General features: G+C 37.7%; 2 protein-coding genes across 3 annotated transcripts; one reads left to right on the plus strand and one right to left on the minus strand.

Annotated features, from left to right (window-relative positions):
- Positions 1–14,198: 14,198 nt before the first annotated feature.
- Positions 14,199–15,756, plus strand: LOC110657865 (putative UPF0481 protein At3g02645). The gene has a single exon (XM_021815275.2). The coding sequence runs from the start codon at positions 14,361–14,363 to the stop codon at positions 15,651–15,653; it is 1,293 nt and encodes a 430-aa protein (XP_021670967.1). The 5' UTR covers positions 14,199–14,360; the 3' UTR covers positions 15,654–15,756.
- Positions 15,757–16,210: 454 nt separating this feature from the next.
- LOC110657866 (uncharacterized) lies at positions 16,211–17,946 on the minus strand. 2 transcript variants are annotated; one of them, XM_058129633.1, is made up of 2 exons: positions 17,837–17,946; positions 16,211–17,531 (listed from the first exon to the last, which is right to left on the minus strand). In XM_058129633.1, exon 2 carries the CDS (start codon positions 17,469–17,471, stop codon positions 16,281–16,283), a length of 1,191 nt encoding a protein of 396 aa, XP_057985616.1. In that variant the 5' UTR covers positions 17,472–17,531; positions 17,837–17,946; the 3' UTR covers positions 16,211–16,280. The 2 variants fall into 2 exon arrangements, with proteins under 2 accessions (XP_057985616.1, XP_021670968.2); XM_021815276.2 differs by having other exon boundaries at positions 16,211–17,910.

Here is a 17,946-nt window from a genome sequence, read left to right on the forward strand (position 1 = left end):
TGAGAGTGATTGTTTTGATGGACTTTAAGTGGACTAAAGATCATGATTAAAGAATATATGCATGTGATAATGAATTAGTGAGTTAAACTAAGGTAATATGGGTGAAACTTGAACTTGGGCTAGGGTTTGGAAGTGAAAAATTTGATTTGGCTTATGAAATGGTTAAAGAACATTCTAATGGTCAATTAGTGACCAGTTGAGGTATTTGACCATAATTTGAGGTGCATTAGAGTGTTACAAACTGAAATGGTAGGCTGCCTTGTGAGTGCAGCAGGGTGGCTAGAATTGCAGTCCACTTGGACTGCCATATCCTTGGCTGTGTTGGTCCAATTGGTGTTTGGCCAATTGGACATGAAACTAGGCTTATAATGGCACATTTTTGCTGAAGAAACCATGCCCAAAAGACCAAAGCAAGAGGACCAAAAGTTGACCCCAATCCGGATACCCTGCAAACAGCCCCTGCATAATGACCAAATGAACAGTAACTGTTCATTTGGCCATAACTCACTGTAGAATGGTCAAATTGACCTGAAATTTTTACAGTAACAAGATATGATATAGACAAACAACTTTCATGAAGAACATCATCCCAAATTATGCCATTAACCCATTCAAATTATTGAGCAAAGTTAAGTTATCAAACCTGTAACTCTGCAGATTTTCATTTGAGCAGTAATGTTTGGATGACTATAACTCCCTCTAGAAAACTCGGATTTAGGCGATTCTTGAACCGATGGAAACCTAAGGCATGGTAGAACATTTCATATGAAGAAAGTTAGACCAAATTATGAACTTAACTTGGTCAAATTACTGACCAAAGTTGGACCAAAATCACAAAACCCAAAATTTCAGCATGAACAAGACACGTGAACAAGAAACTTATTTTGGCCATAACTTGAGCTACAAAACTCCAAATGGAGTGATTCAAAAAAGAAATTCAACTAGACAAAATAAGGAACAACTTTCATGTTTACCATTTCCTCAAATTCCCACTGTAACAGTGCTTAATGGAACAGTAAAGTTAAGCTTCAAAAACTGAAAATTTTGTTTCCCTTGGTTTAAGCCTAGAAATGGTAATGGTGATCACTTCCAACAAGTTTTAAATGGAAAATGTGGTATGTTTGAAGTGCCAAAGTCAATGTACCTACTTTCTATGCAAAAGTCAACTTTCTTGTTGACCAATGAAATGAATAGTGACACCAAAAGTTAAAATTCAAAGATTGAAGAATTTTAAAGTATCAAATGCCCTAGTATACCTAACAAGATTGGTTTGGATAGTTTGGCATGCCAATAGGGTATTGTTTTAGCAGTACTGCGAAAGGCTTTATGCCTGTATTCATGGTTTTATGCCCGTATTCATGGCTTTTATGCCAGTATTCATGGCTTTTATGCCCGATTATGTGATATCATGGCTTTTTAGCCATCTCGATCGCATACATGGTTGACGTTCTGCGTCCCATGGTATGACGGCCCGAGACACCGCGGTGTCCAGTGCCAACGACCCGTTATCCAGTCCAGTCGTTCAGTATAGGTTACTTGGGCATGGAAACGTATAACTGTAATTGAACTGATTGTTAAAGAAAATACAAAAATTAAATATCATGAATGATTATGATAGAATACAAAGAAACTCAAGATCATGAAGAAAATAATTAACAAAATGCATGAAGAAGTTAATATCATAAAACATGATTAGCCCTCGACTAAACAATAAGTTAGTAATTAGTCAATTCTTATGAACACAATAGCAAGGAAATTATTATTTTTATTTGCATATTATATTTTCTTGTATTATTGGCACCACTAAGCTTTATGCTTAGCGTGTCGCTTTTGCAACGCGTAGGTACTGAAGATTTGGACAGAGGGCCCGATAGACCACAGATTGGGTAAGGCCATTCACAGTTCTGCATAGCGTCCGTGTCACCTCACAGACTACAGTGCATTGGTAGGACACTAGGTCCCATTTTGTATTTTGAGATTTTTGTAAATTTGGTAATTAAACTCTTATTTTATCATATGTATTTGAACAAATGTAATATAATTTTGTATTAATGTAAGTACTTGTAACTTGTGATTATAAATCACATGTGAGAATTTATTTATGATTTGAGTCTAATGATGATGTGAAATGACAAATAGAGGAATCGTTAAGAAATTGCTGTAACTTGATGTGATACAAAATGTGAATTGTATATGAGTACCATGAGATGAATGATTGGGAAATAAATGAAATTGATGAAATTATTCTGAGACTTTGTTGATAATTGGAGTTGGGATTGATTGAATATGATCATAGGAAGTGTTTTTCACAGGTTCCGAAGAACTGTTTTCTCCATTTTTAGCCGGTACTCCGCCGGATTTTCTATAAAATTTTCGGAACCTCAAATAAATTACAATTTCAATAAATGAATTATATTTCACAAATTATTTTCAAAAACTATGATAAAAATGAATTAAGATAAAATAGAGTGCTCCGGCACACTGAGTGGCATGACTTGCTCGGCTACACTGTAGTCGGGTAAGGGGTGTCACATTTAGTGGTATCAGAGCACGGTTTAGGCGTTTCTGGGCCTAGATTGAGTCCATACCATGCATTGCATTTGTAAGAGTCGAGGTGACACTAACGCAGATCTGTTTATCTTTCTTATTTTGAATAGGATATGGACCCTTCATCTCAGAGAGCCGTTGAGGAGGAAGTGGAGAGTCATGCTCCACCTGCAGCGGTGAGACCGGGGCGTGAGAGAATCGCTCCGCCACTCAAGCGAGCCTCGCTCACCTCCACAGCCATGTTTCAAACAAATGGCCGATTTCTTTAGACAAATGGCGGGTAATGCCAAGACCACCACCACCACCACCCACACAGTAAATCACACTGGAAAGGCTAAGAAAGTTTGGAGTCAGGACTTCTATGGCAAGAGAGAAGTCGACTGCTGCGGTAGAATTGGTTGAATGCAGGCAGAGTACTAAAACAACTCCACTGCACTCCAGAGCAAAACCTGGAAGCTGCCATATCTTTGTTGCAAGATGATGCTTATGAGTGGTGGGACACGGTGTCTAGTGAAGTGCAGCCAGAAGCTGTAACTTGGGATTTCTTCCTCTCTGAATTCAAGAAGAAATATGTGGGTACTGTATACCTAGAAGAGAGAAGAAGGGAATTCATTAACCTGAGGCAGAGGCAGCTGTCAGTGGCCGAATATGAGAAGGAATTCGTAAGATTGAGCCGCTATGGAAGGGGGATAGTCCCTAATGAAACTAAAAGGTGCAAGAGATTTGAAGAGGGACTAAATGACAACATAAAGATCCTGATCACTGCCTTGGGGATCACAAACTTCACCAAGTTAGTGGAAGCTGCATTAAAAGTGGAGAAAGTGAGAATAAATGAACAAAATAGGAAAGATAGGTAGCGTAAGAGGGAATTTGGACCAGGACAGTCAAATATACCAACTGATAGTAAGAAGTTTAAGGGTCCTAGCTCACAAGATCAGACACAGGGCCACAGAGGCCAGATGGGAATATCTATAGCTAGTTTCCCGGGCACAATGACAAGGGGATCAACCCTAATGCCTGAATGTATGCATTGTGGTAGAAGACACAGAGGGGAGTGTCGACTGTTAACTGGAGAGTGTTTCAAGTGTGGGGCTACGGATCATTTCATAAGAGATTGCCCTCAGAGGAGTGGTTCAATAGCTCCGGTACAAGTTGATGGACCTTCTCCTATGGTTCAAAGGGGTAAAGGATCGGGTAGAGCAGAAACGGCTGACATTTCACAGAAGATTGTTTCTGAGACAGTTGAAAAGCCCGAAGTCAGGGTGGCACCACAAGTATATGCTATGGAAGCTCAGGAAGAGCCAAACCCAGACACTGATGAGGCGATACAAGAAAGTGAAGAAGCAAGGAGGTAGCAACTCCCCGATTACTTAAATCAGGTAAATTTCGAGGACAAAATTTGAATTAGAGGGGAAGAGTTGTAACACCCTCCCCGTAGCAACTCCGCATCTATCGCTCCGTGATCGGTGTCGATCGGACTAGAACGTCCGGAAAAATATTTAAACTAAAGTCAGGAACCATAATTAACTCAAATATTAACAAGAAAAATTTAGTAAAAATTTTAGAAATAAAATAGAACCAAGTTAAATGAGCCGGTGCCCAAGCGAGGGGTAACTCAGAGGGAAGTTGCGGTTCTCGCAACGAGGAGCCCTAGACCCGGGGGAAAAATTATAAAATAATTATTGGGACTCCAGAGAAGGGTCATTGAGGTTCCTATGGCATTAGAATGCCAAGAAAATACCTAGAAAAATATTTCAATCAGTACAGACAATTTTGACCCGTTAAGCCAAACGGAGGGCATTTTGGTCATTTCGCCTTCAGAGGTAATTTTTGGCCGACTTGTCCAGTTGAGTAAATAATTAATATGACATAAAATATGAATAAACATTACTAGAAATTAAATTGAAAATGAGTAGTGATGAAAAGAAAAGAAAAATGAAATAAAAAGCAAATTATGACATGTGATGATGTCATTTATAAATTACCAACCAATCACAAGCTAATAAGCTTTCTTAAATACTTAAAAGAGACAAATGGACCTAAAAATTCTGCTCTTCTTCTTCTTCTTCTTCTTCTTCTTCCTCCAATACGTGACCTCTCTTCCATAGCTAAGTATATTCAAGCTTTTCAAAGCTTGATTCACCCATTTCTACCCAACAAAATTATAACCTAGCTTCACAAAAAATTAACCTAGCAACTTGAGCAACCTCTAGGCAGCCAAAAGAGGAAGAAAGAAAGGAGTTTGGGTGGCTGGAAATTCTGCCCCATTCAAGGTTAGTGCACATATACACCTAAAGCTCTTTATTTCTATGTTAAAGACTTGAAATAAGTAAGGATTTGTAACTAAAATGAATAAAAACTATATGTATGTATGCCATCTGTCACACCCAGGCTTAGTGGGCCCCAGCTCAAGCCCCTCTGGGTGGGGCCTTCTTCTGCGTGCCCCTGACGATGCAACTCAAATCGGTACTGTCCGCTTTGGTGGAGTTCAATCCCTTCGCCCTGCAGAGCTAGGATTCGAACCCATATCACCTCACGGGTTTGCTTTGCCTCTTACCATGCAGCTCAATTGGTAAGAGGCGAAGCAAACCCGTGAGGTGATATGGGTTCGAATCCTAGCTCTGCAGGGCGAAGGGATTGAACTCCACCAAAGCGGACAGTACCGATTTGAGTTGCATCGCCGGCCTCTAGAGGGGTACGCCGGCAAGATGGCCACCCATAGAGGGGCTTGAGCTGGGGCCCACTAAGCCGGGGTGTGACACCATCAATTTCGGCAGCCCTAAGGAAGGGATGAGAGTGATTGTTTTGATGGACTTTAAGTGGACTAAAGATCATGATTAAAGAATATATGCATGTGATAATGAATTAGTGAGTTAAACTAAGGTAATATGGGTGAAACTTGAACTTGGGCTAGGGTTTGGAAGTGAAAATTTTGATTTGGCTTATGAAATGGTTAAAGAACATTCTAATGGTCAATTAGTGACCATTTGAGGTATGTTGACTATAATTTGAGGTGCATTAGAGTGTTACAAACTGAAATGGTAGGCTGCCTTGTGAGTGCAGCAGGGTGGCTAGAATTGCAGTCCACTTGGACTGCCATATCCTTGGCTGTGTTGGTCCAATTGGTGTTTGGCCAATTGGATATGAAACTAGGCTTATAATAGCACATTTTTTCTGAAGAAACCATGCCCAAAAGACCAAAGCAAGAGGACCAAAAGTTGGCCCCAATCCGGATACCCTGCAAACAGCCCCTGCATAATGACCAAATGAACAGTAACTGTTCATTTGGCCATAACTCACTGTAGAATGGTCAAATTGACCTGAAATTTTTACAGTAACAAGATATGATATAGACAAACAACTTTCATGAAGAACATCATCCCAAATTATGCCATTAACCCATTCAAATTATTGAGCAAATTTAAGTTATCAAACCTACAACTCTGCAGATTTTCATTTGAGCAGTAATGTTTGGATGACTATAACTCCCTCTAGAAAACTCGGATTTAGGCGATTCTTGAACCGATGGAAACCTAAGGCATGGTAGAACATTTCATATGAAGAAAGTTAGACCAAATTATGAACTTAACTTGGTCAAATTACTGACCAAAGTTGGACCAAAATCTGCCAAAACCCAAAATTTCAGCATGAACAGTACACGTGAACAGTAAACTTATTTTGGCCATAACTTGAGCTACAAAACTCCAAATGGAGTGATTAAAAAAAAAGAAATTCAACTAGACAAAATAAGGAACAACTTTCATGTTTACCATTTCCTCAAATTCCCATCAGATTAGCTTAATGGAACAGTAAAGTTAAGCTTCAAAAACTGAAAATTTTGTTTCCCTTGGTTTAAGCCTAGAAATGGTAATGGTGATCACTTCCAACAAGTTTTAAATGGAAAATGTGGTATGTTTGAAGTGCCAAAGTCAATGTACCTACTTTCTATGCAAAAGTCAACTTTCTTGTTGGCCAATGAAATGAATAGTGACACCAAAAGTTAAAATTCAAAGATTGAAGAATTTTAAAGTATCAAATGCCCTAGTATACCTAACAAGATTGGTTTGGATAGTTTGGCATGCCAATAGGGTATTGTTTTAGCAGTACTGCGAAAGGTTTTATGCCTGTATTCATGGCTTTATGCCCGTATTCATGGCTTTTATGCCAGTATTCATGGCTTTTATGCCCGATTATGTGATATCATGGTTTTTTAGCCATACTGACTGCATACATGGTTGACGTTCTGCGTCCCATGGTATGACGGCCCGAGACACCGCGGTGTCCAATGCCAACGACCCGTTATCCAGTCCAGTCGTTCAGTATAGGTTACTTGGGCATGGAAACGTATAATTGTAATTGAACTGATTGTTAAAGAAAATACAAAAATTAAATATCAGGAATGATTATGATAAAATACAAAGAAACTCAAGATCATGAAGAAAATAATTAACAAAATGCATGAAGAAGTTAATATCATAAAACATGATTAGCCCTCGACTAAACAATAAGTTAGTAATTAGTCAATTCTTATGAACACAATAGCAAGGAAATTATTATTTTTATTTGCATATTATATTTTCTTGTATTATTGGCACCACTAAGCTTTATGCTTAGCGCGTCGCTTTTGCAACGCGTAGGTACTGAAGATTTGGACAGAGGGCCCGGTAGACCACAGATTGGGTAAGGCCATTCGCAGTTCTGCATAGCGTCCGTGTCACCTCACAGACTACAGTGCATTGGTAGGACACTAGGTCCCATTTTGTATTTTGAGATTTTTGTAAATTTGGTAATTAAACTCTTATTTTATCATATGTATTTGAACAAATGTAATATAATTTTGTATTAATGTAAGTACTTGTAACTTGTGATTATAAATCACATGTGAGAATTTATTTATGATTTGAGTCTAATGATGATGTGAAATGACAAATAGAGGAATCGTTAAGAAATTGCTGTAACTTGATGTGATACAAAATGTGAATTGTATATGAGTACCATGAGATGAATGATTGGGAAATAAATGAAATTGATGAAATTATTCTGAGAATTTGTTGATAATTGGAGTTGGGATTGATTGAATATGATCATAGGAAGTGTAACACCCCAAAATTTTATTAATTATGGGTATTTTTGATATTTAAATTTTATTTAAATTTTAGGAATTTTTTTTGAGATTTTTCGGATTTTAAAAATCGGGTTCGATTTTCCGAAAATATAAACTTTGATGATTTTTAAAAATTAATTTAAAGACCACGTGGCAAAACTAAAAATATATTTGGAGTCTACGTATTTTTCTGAGTTTTCGGAAATTTTTTTCGGAATTTTTGGACCTCGTTTTCGGTCCCGAGGCAGAGTAAAAATTCAAAATTTTGTATTTCGAATCGAACCGGCCGAATCGAACCGGACCGGATCGGACCGGTCTCTTCTCTTTTTCTTCCTCTTCCTCCCGCGCGCGACGCCCTCCCCTTCTCTCTCTCTTTTCTCTCTCCTCCCCTCCCCTGCCGCCACCGCCTCCCCTGCGTCCTCCTCACGGGCCGCCTCCCTGCCCGTCGGCCAGCCGGCGCCGAACGGCCGGAACGCGCGATTCTCCTCTCCGCGCCGCTTCAGCTTCCTCGGCCAAATCCGGCCGATCCGGTCACCGATTGGACCGGGTCTTGTGTCCAAAACCATCTACTCGGCGAGAGCTTTCCATAGACACCAAGAACGCCGAAATCCATCGAGCGGATTGTCCGATTTTAGCTCGGGAAGATTTTAGCCCATTTCGACTTTTGGGCTAGATTTCTCGAAAACCGTGAATCCCACGAGAAAACCGAGGCTACCAGCACGCTCCACTCGACGAGAGCTTCGCGGGATATTAATTTCAAAATTTTCCGACAACGTTTTTCGGTGGGTCCCACTAACTTCGCGATGTTTTTCCGGCGTTAAATGAGCTTAGAAAATTCTGAAAAATTTATGTACTAACCCCCGTGTTATGGGCTTCGTGTAGGTATTCTCAATTCGCGGAAATTCGGCGATTGACCAAGTTCGCAAATTTGGATCGCATGGACTGCTACGTGAAAAGTCTCCGAATTGGGCCGAGATTTTGCCTACCCCCCCATTGTCAGACGTCCCGAGCGCGTCCCCGAGGTCGGAATCGGCAAAGGTAAACCCGAACCTTGTTTTTTCGTAATTTTCTAGTGCTTAAATAGGATTAAAAATCCGTAAAATATTCGTGGTAGCTTAGAAAATTACGATTCTTTTTGCAATAGCTTAGTAATATTGCTAAGGACCGAGGCAAAGTTTTATAATTTTTAGAGCTTGTTTGGGCAGTTTTTGCAAAAATGATCAATAATAAGGACTAAATTGAAATTTTGCGTATTGTGATGGATAATTGATTTGATGGGCCCAGGAGGGGCTGTGTGATATGATTGAACTGTTGATATATGGATTGTGAATATAGAAGTGCGTTTTTAGCCCTTTTGCAGGTTGGGTAGGTCCTAGGTATAGGAGACTCACCGGATTTTCGCACGACTTAGGGCGTAATTGGTCTTTTTCTTTGTTTGTATTGAGTCGATTGTATTAATTAGATGTAATGTAATTGTCGGGTGAGCCGATGCCTTCTTCCTCCGCCACCGCCACGTAATTTGTCGTCAAGTCCGTGAGTAAAATATTAATTTTAATTATAATTTCGATATTATTATATGTTCAAGATGCCCATGCATCACTTATATGAATATATTTATGTAGATAAACTCTAGGCACGATTTATGTATCATTCATAAATGTTAATGTGCCATGAGTGTTGTTGTGGTAATTTGGAGCAGTGTGCGTGCGTTGGCGTGCGTGTGATGTGGTGTGGACTATGGATAGGACGGGGTAGTCACGGCTTGAGTTCTTCGCTGGGACCCGTTCCTTCGAGGGGTAGTCACGGCTTGAGTTCTTCGCTGGGACCCTCGATTTGGTTTATTAAGCGACAGTCCGGCTTGAGTTCTTCACGCACCGAGTTGGATTTAAGAGAGTCTGCAGGATCGGCTCCCAATATATTATGATTGATGCTACGAGGTGCGTGAGTGCTCCAAATTACCTTTTTGATGCTATGATGTGAATATGATGTTAATGTTGCATTTCACTCTACAGGTTGCATTAGTTTCAGATAGTTATAGAGATTATAGTTAAGATTGATATTTTACTCTCTGAGTCGAACGCTCACTCCTGTTCAAAAATTTTTACAGGCCACAGGAGGATATTTTATTCTGGGTTAACCTGCTTTTATCCTTCGCAGGTTGTTTATCCATGTTTGTGTAATTTTAATTACTCCTAGAATTTCCGCATGTGTTAGCAGTATTTATTTGAATTTGGTCTGTAATATTTTTATCATGTTGGACCTGTAAACTTAAATATGTTATGCATGTTGATGGATTGGATGAGGGAGCTGAGCTCCCATTTATTTTATGTTGATGAGTATGTGGAGGGTGAGCTGAGCTCCCCAATTGAGTATTTATTGTGTTTACAGGTCGGGTGAGTCAAAAACTCCCCGTTGGAAAGTCCATTTTATGGCCGGACTCTGTCCGTTTGGTTTCTTGAATTTGGGCCCAATGGGCCTTAGAATTGGGTAAATGAACAGTTAAGGCTTACTACGGGCCTCGGGGGCTTTAGGCTGGCCCAGGTCCTAGTGCCGGTCCGGCCCATAGGTTGGGTCGTGACAGGAAGTGTTTTTCACAGGTTCCGAAGAACTGATTTCTCCATTTTTAGCCGGTACTCCGCCGGATTTTCTATAAAATTTTCGGAACCTCAAATAAATTACAATTTCAATAAATGAATTATATTTCACAAATTATTTTCAAAAACTATGATAAAAATGAATTAAGATAAAATAGAGTGCTCCGGCACACTGAGTGGCATAACTTGCTCGGCTACACTGTAGTCGGGTAAGGGGTGTCACACACCTTCTACCTGAACATCTCTAACATAAGCTAGATACCCTTTACACCTCTTTCGCAATAATCGTCTAGCACTCACTACAGACATAAGATTACTAGAGGCTATACTGCGATCTCCCTGAAATTGAAATTCTGCCTCCCTAGGAATTTAAAGAGTACAACTTTATTATGATAATCCAATGAAACGTGATAAGTGGCAAACCAATCCATGCCTAAAATCACATCAAACTCAAACGTATCCAAAGAAACAAGATCTGCAACTAATTCCCTATCTCCAATGTGAACTATACATCCCCTATACACCATATTAGTGTCTATTGCGTTCCTCATAGGTGTTGATACAGATGAAGGATACTCTTACAAAGTAGGTGGTGTACTAAATATCATGGAAAAGTATGGAGAAACAAAAGAATGGTTGTGCCCCAGTCTTAGCCATAGGCATCTGTTCAGATGTCTGATTAATAGTTTTAGGGGGTACCTCCCTTGTTGGATCAAGGTTTGCACCATTAAGACCCTTGACCCAAGCTCTCCTCTTACGTTTAACAGACTCAGGCACTTATTCATTTTAATAAACAAGTATTAAATTTGAAAATGTGAGCCAAATTAAGACAGGTGAAAAAGTACAAAGGCCGTAGATATCTGAAGCAATGATAAACTGAAAAGACGTTAAGGATCCTATGCTCCGCAAGTTTACTAGACCTTAACCGAGCTCTGATACCAGTTTTGTCACGACCCAAAATTACGAATCCGTGATCATGCATAATTTAAGTATTCTTAAATCATGCAAGCCTTATCAGAATATCTTGAATAAATATATTGTTACTTACTAATCCTAAAAATAGACAAAATTCAAATAAACAAAATGCTGAATAAACATCATAAATATCTCATAGGTAAACTGCGAAGTCTCTACAGATTTCAATAAAAACTTAAACTGTTCAATAAACTAAACTAATTATTAGCCCGAGAAAACATGAATTCGGGCATACCATGAAAACAAATCAAAGTTGTCCCTCTCCAGAGAATGGACTGAATATTTGGATCAGCTGCAGAATTCTACTGATGCAGAATGCATGAGAAAACGTGGTTTGAGCTAGATGCTCAATCAATGATAATTATAGCACACAACGGAATAGGAACAGGCAGACGCTTGATTAATTTCACAATAAATTTTCTATTCAATAAAATCATGCTCATGCTGTCAAAATCATTAATAAAATAACTTCATAAAACATATATATAAAAGAAAATTCATTCAATAAAAATTTTAGGGTACAGTGCACCAGGGTGATGATACCCCACATCACCAAAGGCCAGATGGTAAGCGCGCTACCAGATATCAGATACCTTCCTCCTCCTTCACAGATATCAATGCATATGATACTAATGCAAACCAAAAACTGCAATGATGCATGACTCGACAATGCAACCTAATACCGTGATAGTCCACACGGCGGGGCCAGATAACAGAAACAGATACTGGGCACAGGTACCAATTCAAAATAGAAAATCAATTTGTACAAATCAATCAAAATCAATAAAAAATTTCAGAATAACTGATAGTGCAATTCCAATAGTGTATTTCAATAGTTTCAGAGAGTCAATAAAATCAAATCAATCTCAAATCAATTCAGTAAAATTAAATCAATCTCAAATCAATTCAATAAAATCAAATCAATCTCAGATCAATTCAGTAACACATCGGTAAATTTTATAGTCAAATATCAATCAATATAAATACATTAAAGGCCTGTTCCCGGAATCCTAATGGGTCTAATGCAGAGATAGTTGGCAAAATCAATTATTTAATCAAAATCGAAATAAAATTTAATAATAAAATAAAACTATAGAAAATCACATATAAAATCATTGTTAAAATATTGATTTAAAATTTCATTTAATAACAAACTTAATGCTAAGAAATTTTAAAAGGGACAAAAACGGTGCCATGTACTATAATTACCACTCACCTGGAACCTCCAAAATAATAGCTAGATTCAATATAAGAGAGACAATTTCAGCTGACAGAATGAATATTTGAATCTCCTACATACCCAAAATATAAAAGAAAAATATTAAATAATAATAAAATAAAATAATTTTAATATATATATATATATATATATATATATATATATATATATATATATATATATATATATATAAACCTTGGACGGAACAGATACAAGGACGTCGACAGTGATTCAAATGTCGACAGGGATTCAAATGTTTTTATATATATATAAAATAATTTTAATATATATAATCTAAAATCAAAGTTATCGTTTCACAGTAATTATGATCAACCCAATTCAGTACCAATAGTCAAAGAGAAGAAATAAATTTCTAGAGTAGTTGTAACAAATCGAGGAAAGAAAATAAAATCAAATTCACCCATTATTAAATAAAGAATGAGAATTTCTACCTTGAAAATAGAATCGAATGTGATGAATGGAGAAGTAAAAATTTAGGGATTCTCTGTTGAGAGTATTTGATAGAGGTGACAACCAGGTTTTGAGAGCAAAGTTTAGCAGAAAAGATGATTAGGGTATATATATATATTTCAAGAGTTCTATTAGGTGTAGAATGGGATAAGAGTTATTATTGAACTGGGTTGTTCAGATTGCAGATATATATTTAATTTCAAAAATAATATATATATCTAAAAATAAATAAGCAGACCATCCAATAAAATATATATATTTTTTTTATAAATATATTAAATTATTGTTAGCTAATTAAAATAAAATAATAATAAATAATAAATGTATATGAGTTTTCACACTTCACTGTTCAAAATCATAAAAGCTTTCATTCAAAGTGCTCAAAGTGTTTTAATGCTCATCATTGGCTTATCTACTCAACTCTTCTTTATAGATTCTGTTGTATTGAGTGAGAGTGAGTTTTAAACACATTATTATCATTTATGAGAGGTCATTCAAGCACTTAGTGAAGCTTGGTTGTGAAAAGTGTTTGGGATAACACTCGGTAGAAGTGTGAAGCTACTTGTAAAAGTTTTGGTGAGAAGATTTGTAAAGGGCTTTTGTCTCTTGCCTTTAAAAGAGAAGAATAGTGAAGTGAAGACTCAAAGTGGGATCTTTGAGAGAGTAGATGTAGGCTAGTTGAGCCGAACCACTATAAAAATTTCAGTGTTCATTTTCTCAACCCTTGCTCTTTACATTTATGCATTTTAACTTTATGATTGATATGCTTCTGCTGATATGAAAGTTGATATTGTTTGCTGATAACCTTGCTGCAAATTGAGAAAATTAGTTTACTGCTAAATCTGCTGACATCTGATATAATCTGCTTGTTATTTGATTTGTCACGCTAGAATATCCGTATATCGCTCGTTCTTTGTGTTAAAAATGTATTCAGATTACTGATATCTCTGCTGAATGATTATATAATTTGTTAGATCAGTATACTGATTGCATATAGCTTAACTTTGAATCAACTTGTCAATAGAGCTGTATTGTTCATATTTCACATTAGTTAATTGAGTTGAACCTAGCTGCAATTTTCAAAGGTTTTGAGCAAGAACAAAAAATTGTTTTTAAAGTCCAATTCACCCCCCCTCTTGGACATATTTTGGGACATCACAAAACAATCCATTCATTAGAAGATGTTTGGGGTTAGGTTGAGATTCAGAATTTTGTATGAATTTATTGTAGCTTACGTCCAATGACTTTTCAAAATGAATATGTGAATAGAATATTACATAAGCATCCACTTGCAATTAGGGAAGGAAATAGAGAGAATACCATTGACTTCATACCTTCAAGTCTAGACTGCCAAGATAACAGGTTTTACATTGCCATCTCTTTTAATTCCTTCTAGTATCATTTTTCCATTTCATGTTATTAGCCAAACTCAAATCACATCGACAATTGGATGGCAATTCAAGGAGAAACAAGCAATGATACCTCAATTGTTATAGAAGATCTTCAAGCCAGTCTGTTGGTAACCTCTATGAAGAGCAGGTTGGAAAGTTTGGCTCCTGTATCCTCAGAGAGATGTATTTATAGAGTTCCCAAGAGACTCCGAGATGTAAATGAGAATGCATACACACCTCGACTAGTTTCGATTGGTCCTTTTCACCATGGCAGGGCTGGCTTAGGTGCCATGGAAGAGCACAAATGGAGGCATTTACAGAATTTTCTGCGGCAGACAAAGGTAAAGTTGGATGATCTGGTAAATTTTATAAAAGAAAGGGAGGAAAGAGCAAGAAACTGTTATGCTGAGACTATTGAACTTACCAGTAATGAATTTGTGCAAATCATCACTGTTGATGCGGCCTTCACTATTGATATTTTGTTGGGTAGAGTTTTTCCTCACTTAACATCTGCAATAGAATGTGTCTATGATAGAACAGGTCTCGTGTTCGATATATATCGCGACATGCTGTTGATTGAAAATCAGCTTCCATACTTCATTCTTAGTGATGTCTTGGACTTTGCCAAGAGCAGAGCAGCTTCTGGTTCACCTGAGTGGCCTTCCATTCTTCAGTTAACTGGTGCTTATTTCAAATCCTTTGGGCAACTAGATCATCACTTCAATACCATGAATAGCAATGAAGTAAGGCATTTCGTTGATTTCCTAATACTTTGTCACCAGCCATTCAAACAAACGCAACCACCAAAGCAGAGGAGACTAAAGTTCAAAGGGGCAAAAAGCTTAACTGAGCTTCATGAAGCTGGAGTTAAATTTAAGGTAGCATCAAACAAACACTTACTGGACATACAATTTACTGATGGTGTCCTGGAAATACCATATGTAAGGGTGAGTGAGATGACAGAAGCATTTTTCAGGAATCTTATAGCATTCGAGCAATGCCATTGCAAGATTTCATATGTAAGTGACTATATTGTCCTCATGGACATCCTTATAAACACTCCTCATGATGTAGAATTACTTGTCAAATGTGGGATTATGAAAAACATGCTGGCTAACAACCTGGAAGCATCAATGCTTTTCAACAACCTTGCCAAGGAAATTTTGTTTGATTCTAATGTGTTCTATTATTCACTTCTCTGCGAAGATTTGAATGACTACTGCAAGGTACGTTGGCATAAGTGGCAGGCAACATTGAAACACAATTACTTCAACAATCCATGGGCAGTCATTTCTGTCATTGCAGCAGTTATTCTTCTTCTGCTCACTTTCATACGGCTGTTTGTTCTGTGATACAGACTTGGTAGTGTATTATTTCAGTTGCTTTCATATTGGATTTTCAAATTGTGTAACTGTCATTTTTTTTATATCAATGTTTCCCACCAAAGTTATCCTATGATTGTTCCATTTCTTCTGTTGCAAGCTTAACCTTATAATGCTTCCTTAGTTTACTCTCCCATACAGTTGTAGTAATGTAGAATCTACCCAGCAACAATCAGGAAAAGCTGCTCAGTAAGTAGAGAGATACTGTGGTGTTCACCAAATAATCAAATCAGCGTTACAGTCCACATCTGAATAATTAGATGAAAACTGCAAAGAACAAATATAATAAACTTGATCAATAAAGACAGGAGCATCAAATTTTTATTCAAGTGATGTACTTTGAATTGCAGCTGGCCACATGATATATATATTTGGAATCTAGAAGGAGACGGGAATTTCCATATCCAATAAGTAGGCCTTTCGTTCTAAGCAGCAACTAAAGTATTAAGTGTTCTGGAAAGTATAAAGATTGGTCTCTATGAAAGAATTTTATAAACCAAAGTAATAGATAGAATAGCAAAAGTGTCTTCCAGGCAGTAATCGGATCAAATTTCGTTGTGAAATATGAAAAATTACAACTGAGTTGGTTTTTTGATTTCATTTTTTGTCAAAGATACCATGTACAAAGAACAAGGTTCCTCTATGCGTAAGTGTCCTATCCTTGGCCCCAACACACCACAGATGACCTTGCAGTTCCAAAAACCCTTGCATCCCTGCTGTTTCCCATATAAACTTGAATAGCCCAAGAGCCCTGTCCAACTGCTTCACCCCGCTCTTAACCATCTTCTCCTCATCTGAAGTCAAAATCCTCCCCATGCACAAGCAAAACCTAGCGCCACCTTCACCACCATAAATTCCTCCACATAAATCAACTTCAATGTCTCTAACATGTCCATAGAGGTAATACAATAAAAGCGTGAACAAACAGCGTGAAGAGTGACCCAGTGTTTTGGAGAGCTTCTTCTGCACCAGGCTTTCCTGATGCCGAGCCTCCTTGTATCCAATACCCTTGTCAACCAAAACATCCTTGATCTGAGACAACCCTTCTTTCATCACCTCAAGCTTTGCCACATGATAAAGTAATCCCTTCTCGCTTTCCAAACACCTAATGAGATCATTGAACATCTCAAGAACTTCTTCCCATGTACCAGAACTTTGAGGATTGACACTTTTATGGGATCCAAGCTGCATCCATGAAGTGCACTCATGATTTGAGATGCCAGTATGAGCTAGGAACTTTAAACAGCTAGAAATTATCTGCTGCCCCATGTTACTCCCTTTGCCTGAATATTCATAACACAAAGAGTCCATCTCTGACTTCAATCCATTGAGGATCTCCTCAAGAGCACCTGTCCAAATCCGGTGCTGTGTCACCTGTGGGCATATTGCAGAACGCACCAACTTCCTTTGTTGAGCAGATACACTAAGGAAATTGCTTATTTTGGTTAGGGAATTCACAATCATGGGCTCTCTTTCACGTAGCTTGCTAAAAGAAACAACTGGCTTGAATTTTGTATTAGCTGAAATGGCCTCTACATTTTCCTTTAGATTTTGCTGAACCCAAGGCGAACCAATAAACACACTTACAAGTGACTTCAATGTATGCATCTTGTCCGCAATACGATCATCAATAACGATTGAATCATCATTGATATTCACCAACTTTCCATCAATTAAATCGACATTTTTTAACTGGTGGGTCAATTTTGTTATAGTTGGGAAAGCCTTCTTATACCACTCAAAAGGCAAAACTTCATCCTGGGATTCTCTTGAGCAGTGATACAACATCAAATGCAAGTGGACAGTACAATTTCTCTTCGATGTAAAACACTTTGCAGAATGGAGAAACTTCCGTACATGCATACAGATCATTATTAGCTAACCAAATTCTCTACGTTACAAATACAGAAATCAACATGCAACTATTGCATCAACAAACTTCATTGCGGCATTATATCAAACATTTAGTCAACGGACAATCCCGCACAAGCAGCACAATTAACCATGTCAATAATAGGAGCATATGTGATTGATGACTCACATAAAACAGCATAAATATAGAAAGAACTCAAAATCAAGCATGAAAAGGAAGATTCAAGGCAAAATACCCGACCTGACTACAGTATTGTGGGCACGTGAAGTGCTAGAGCTACCTGGTATGGAAGCAATCGATTCGGAAATATCGATCTGGGCTGGATATCTTGTAAGAAACCATCGACTTTGGGCCTTTGTTAGGACTTTCAACAATTTTAAGATATGAGAG

Source organism: Hevea brasiliensis, chromosome 11, assembly GCF_030052815.1.
Source record: "Hevea brasiliensis isolate MT/VB/25A 57/8 chromosome 11, ASM3005281v1, whole genome shotgun sequence".
NCBI lineage: Eukaryota > Viridiplantae > Streptophyta > Magnoliopsida > Malpighiales > Euphorbiaceae > Hevea > Hevea brasiliensis.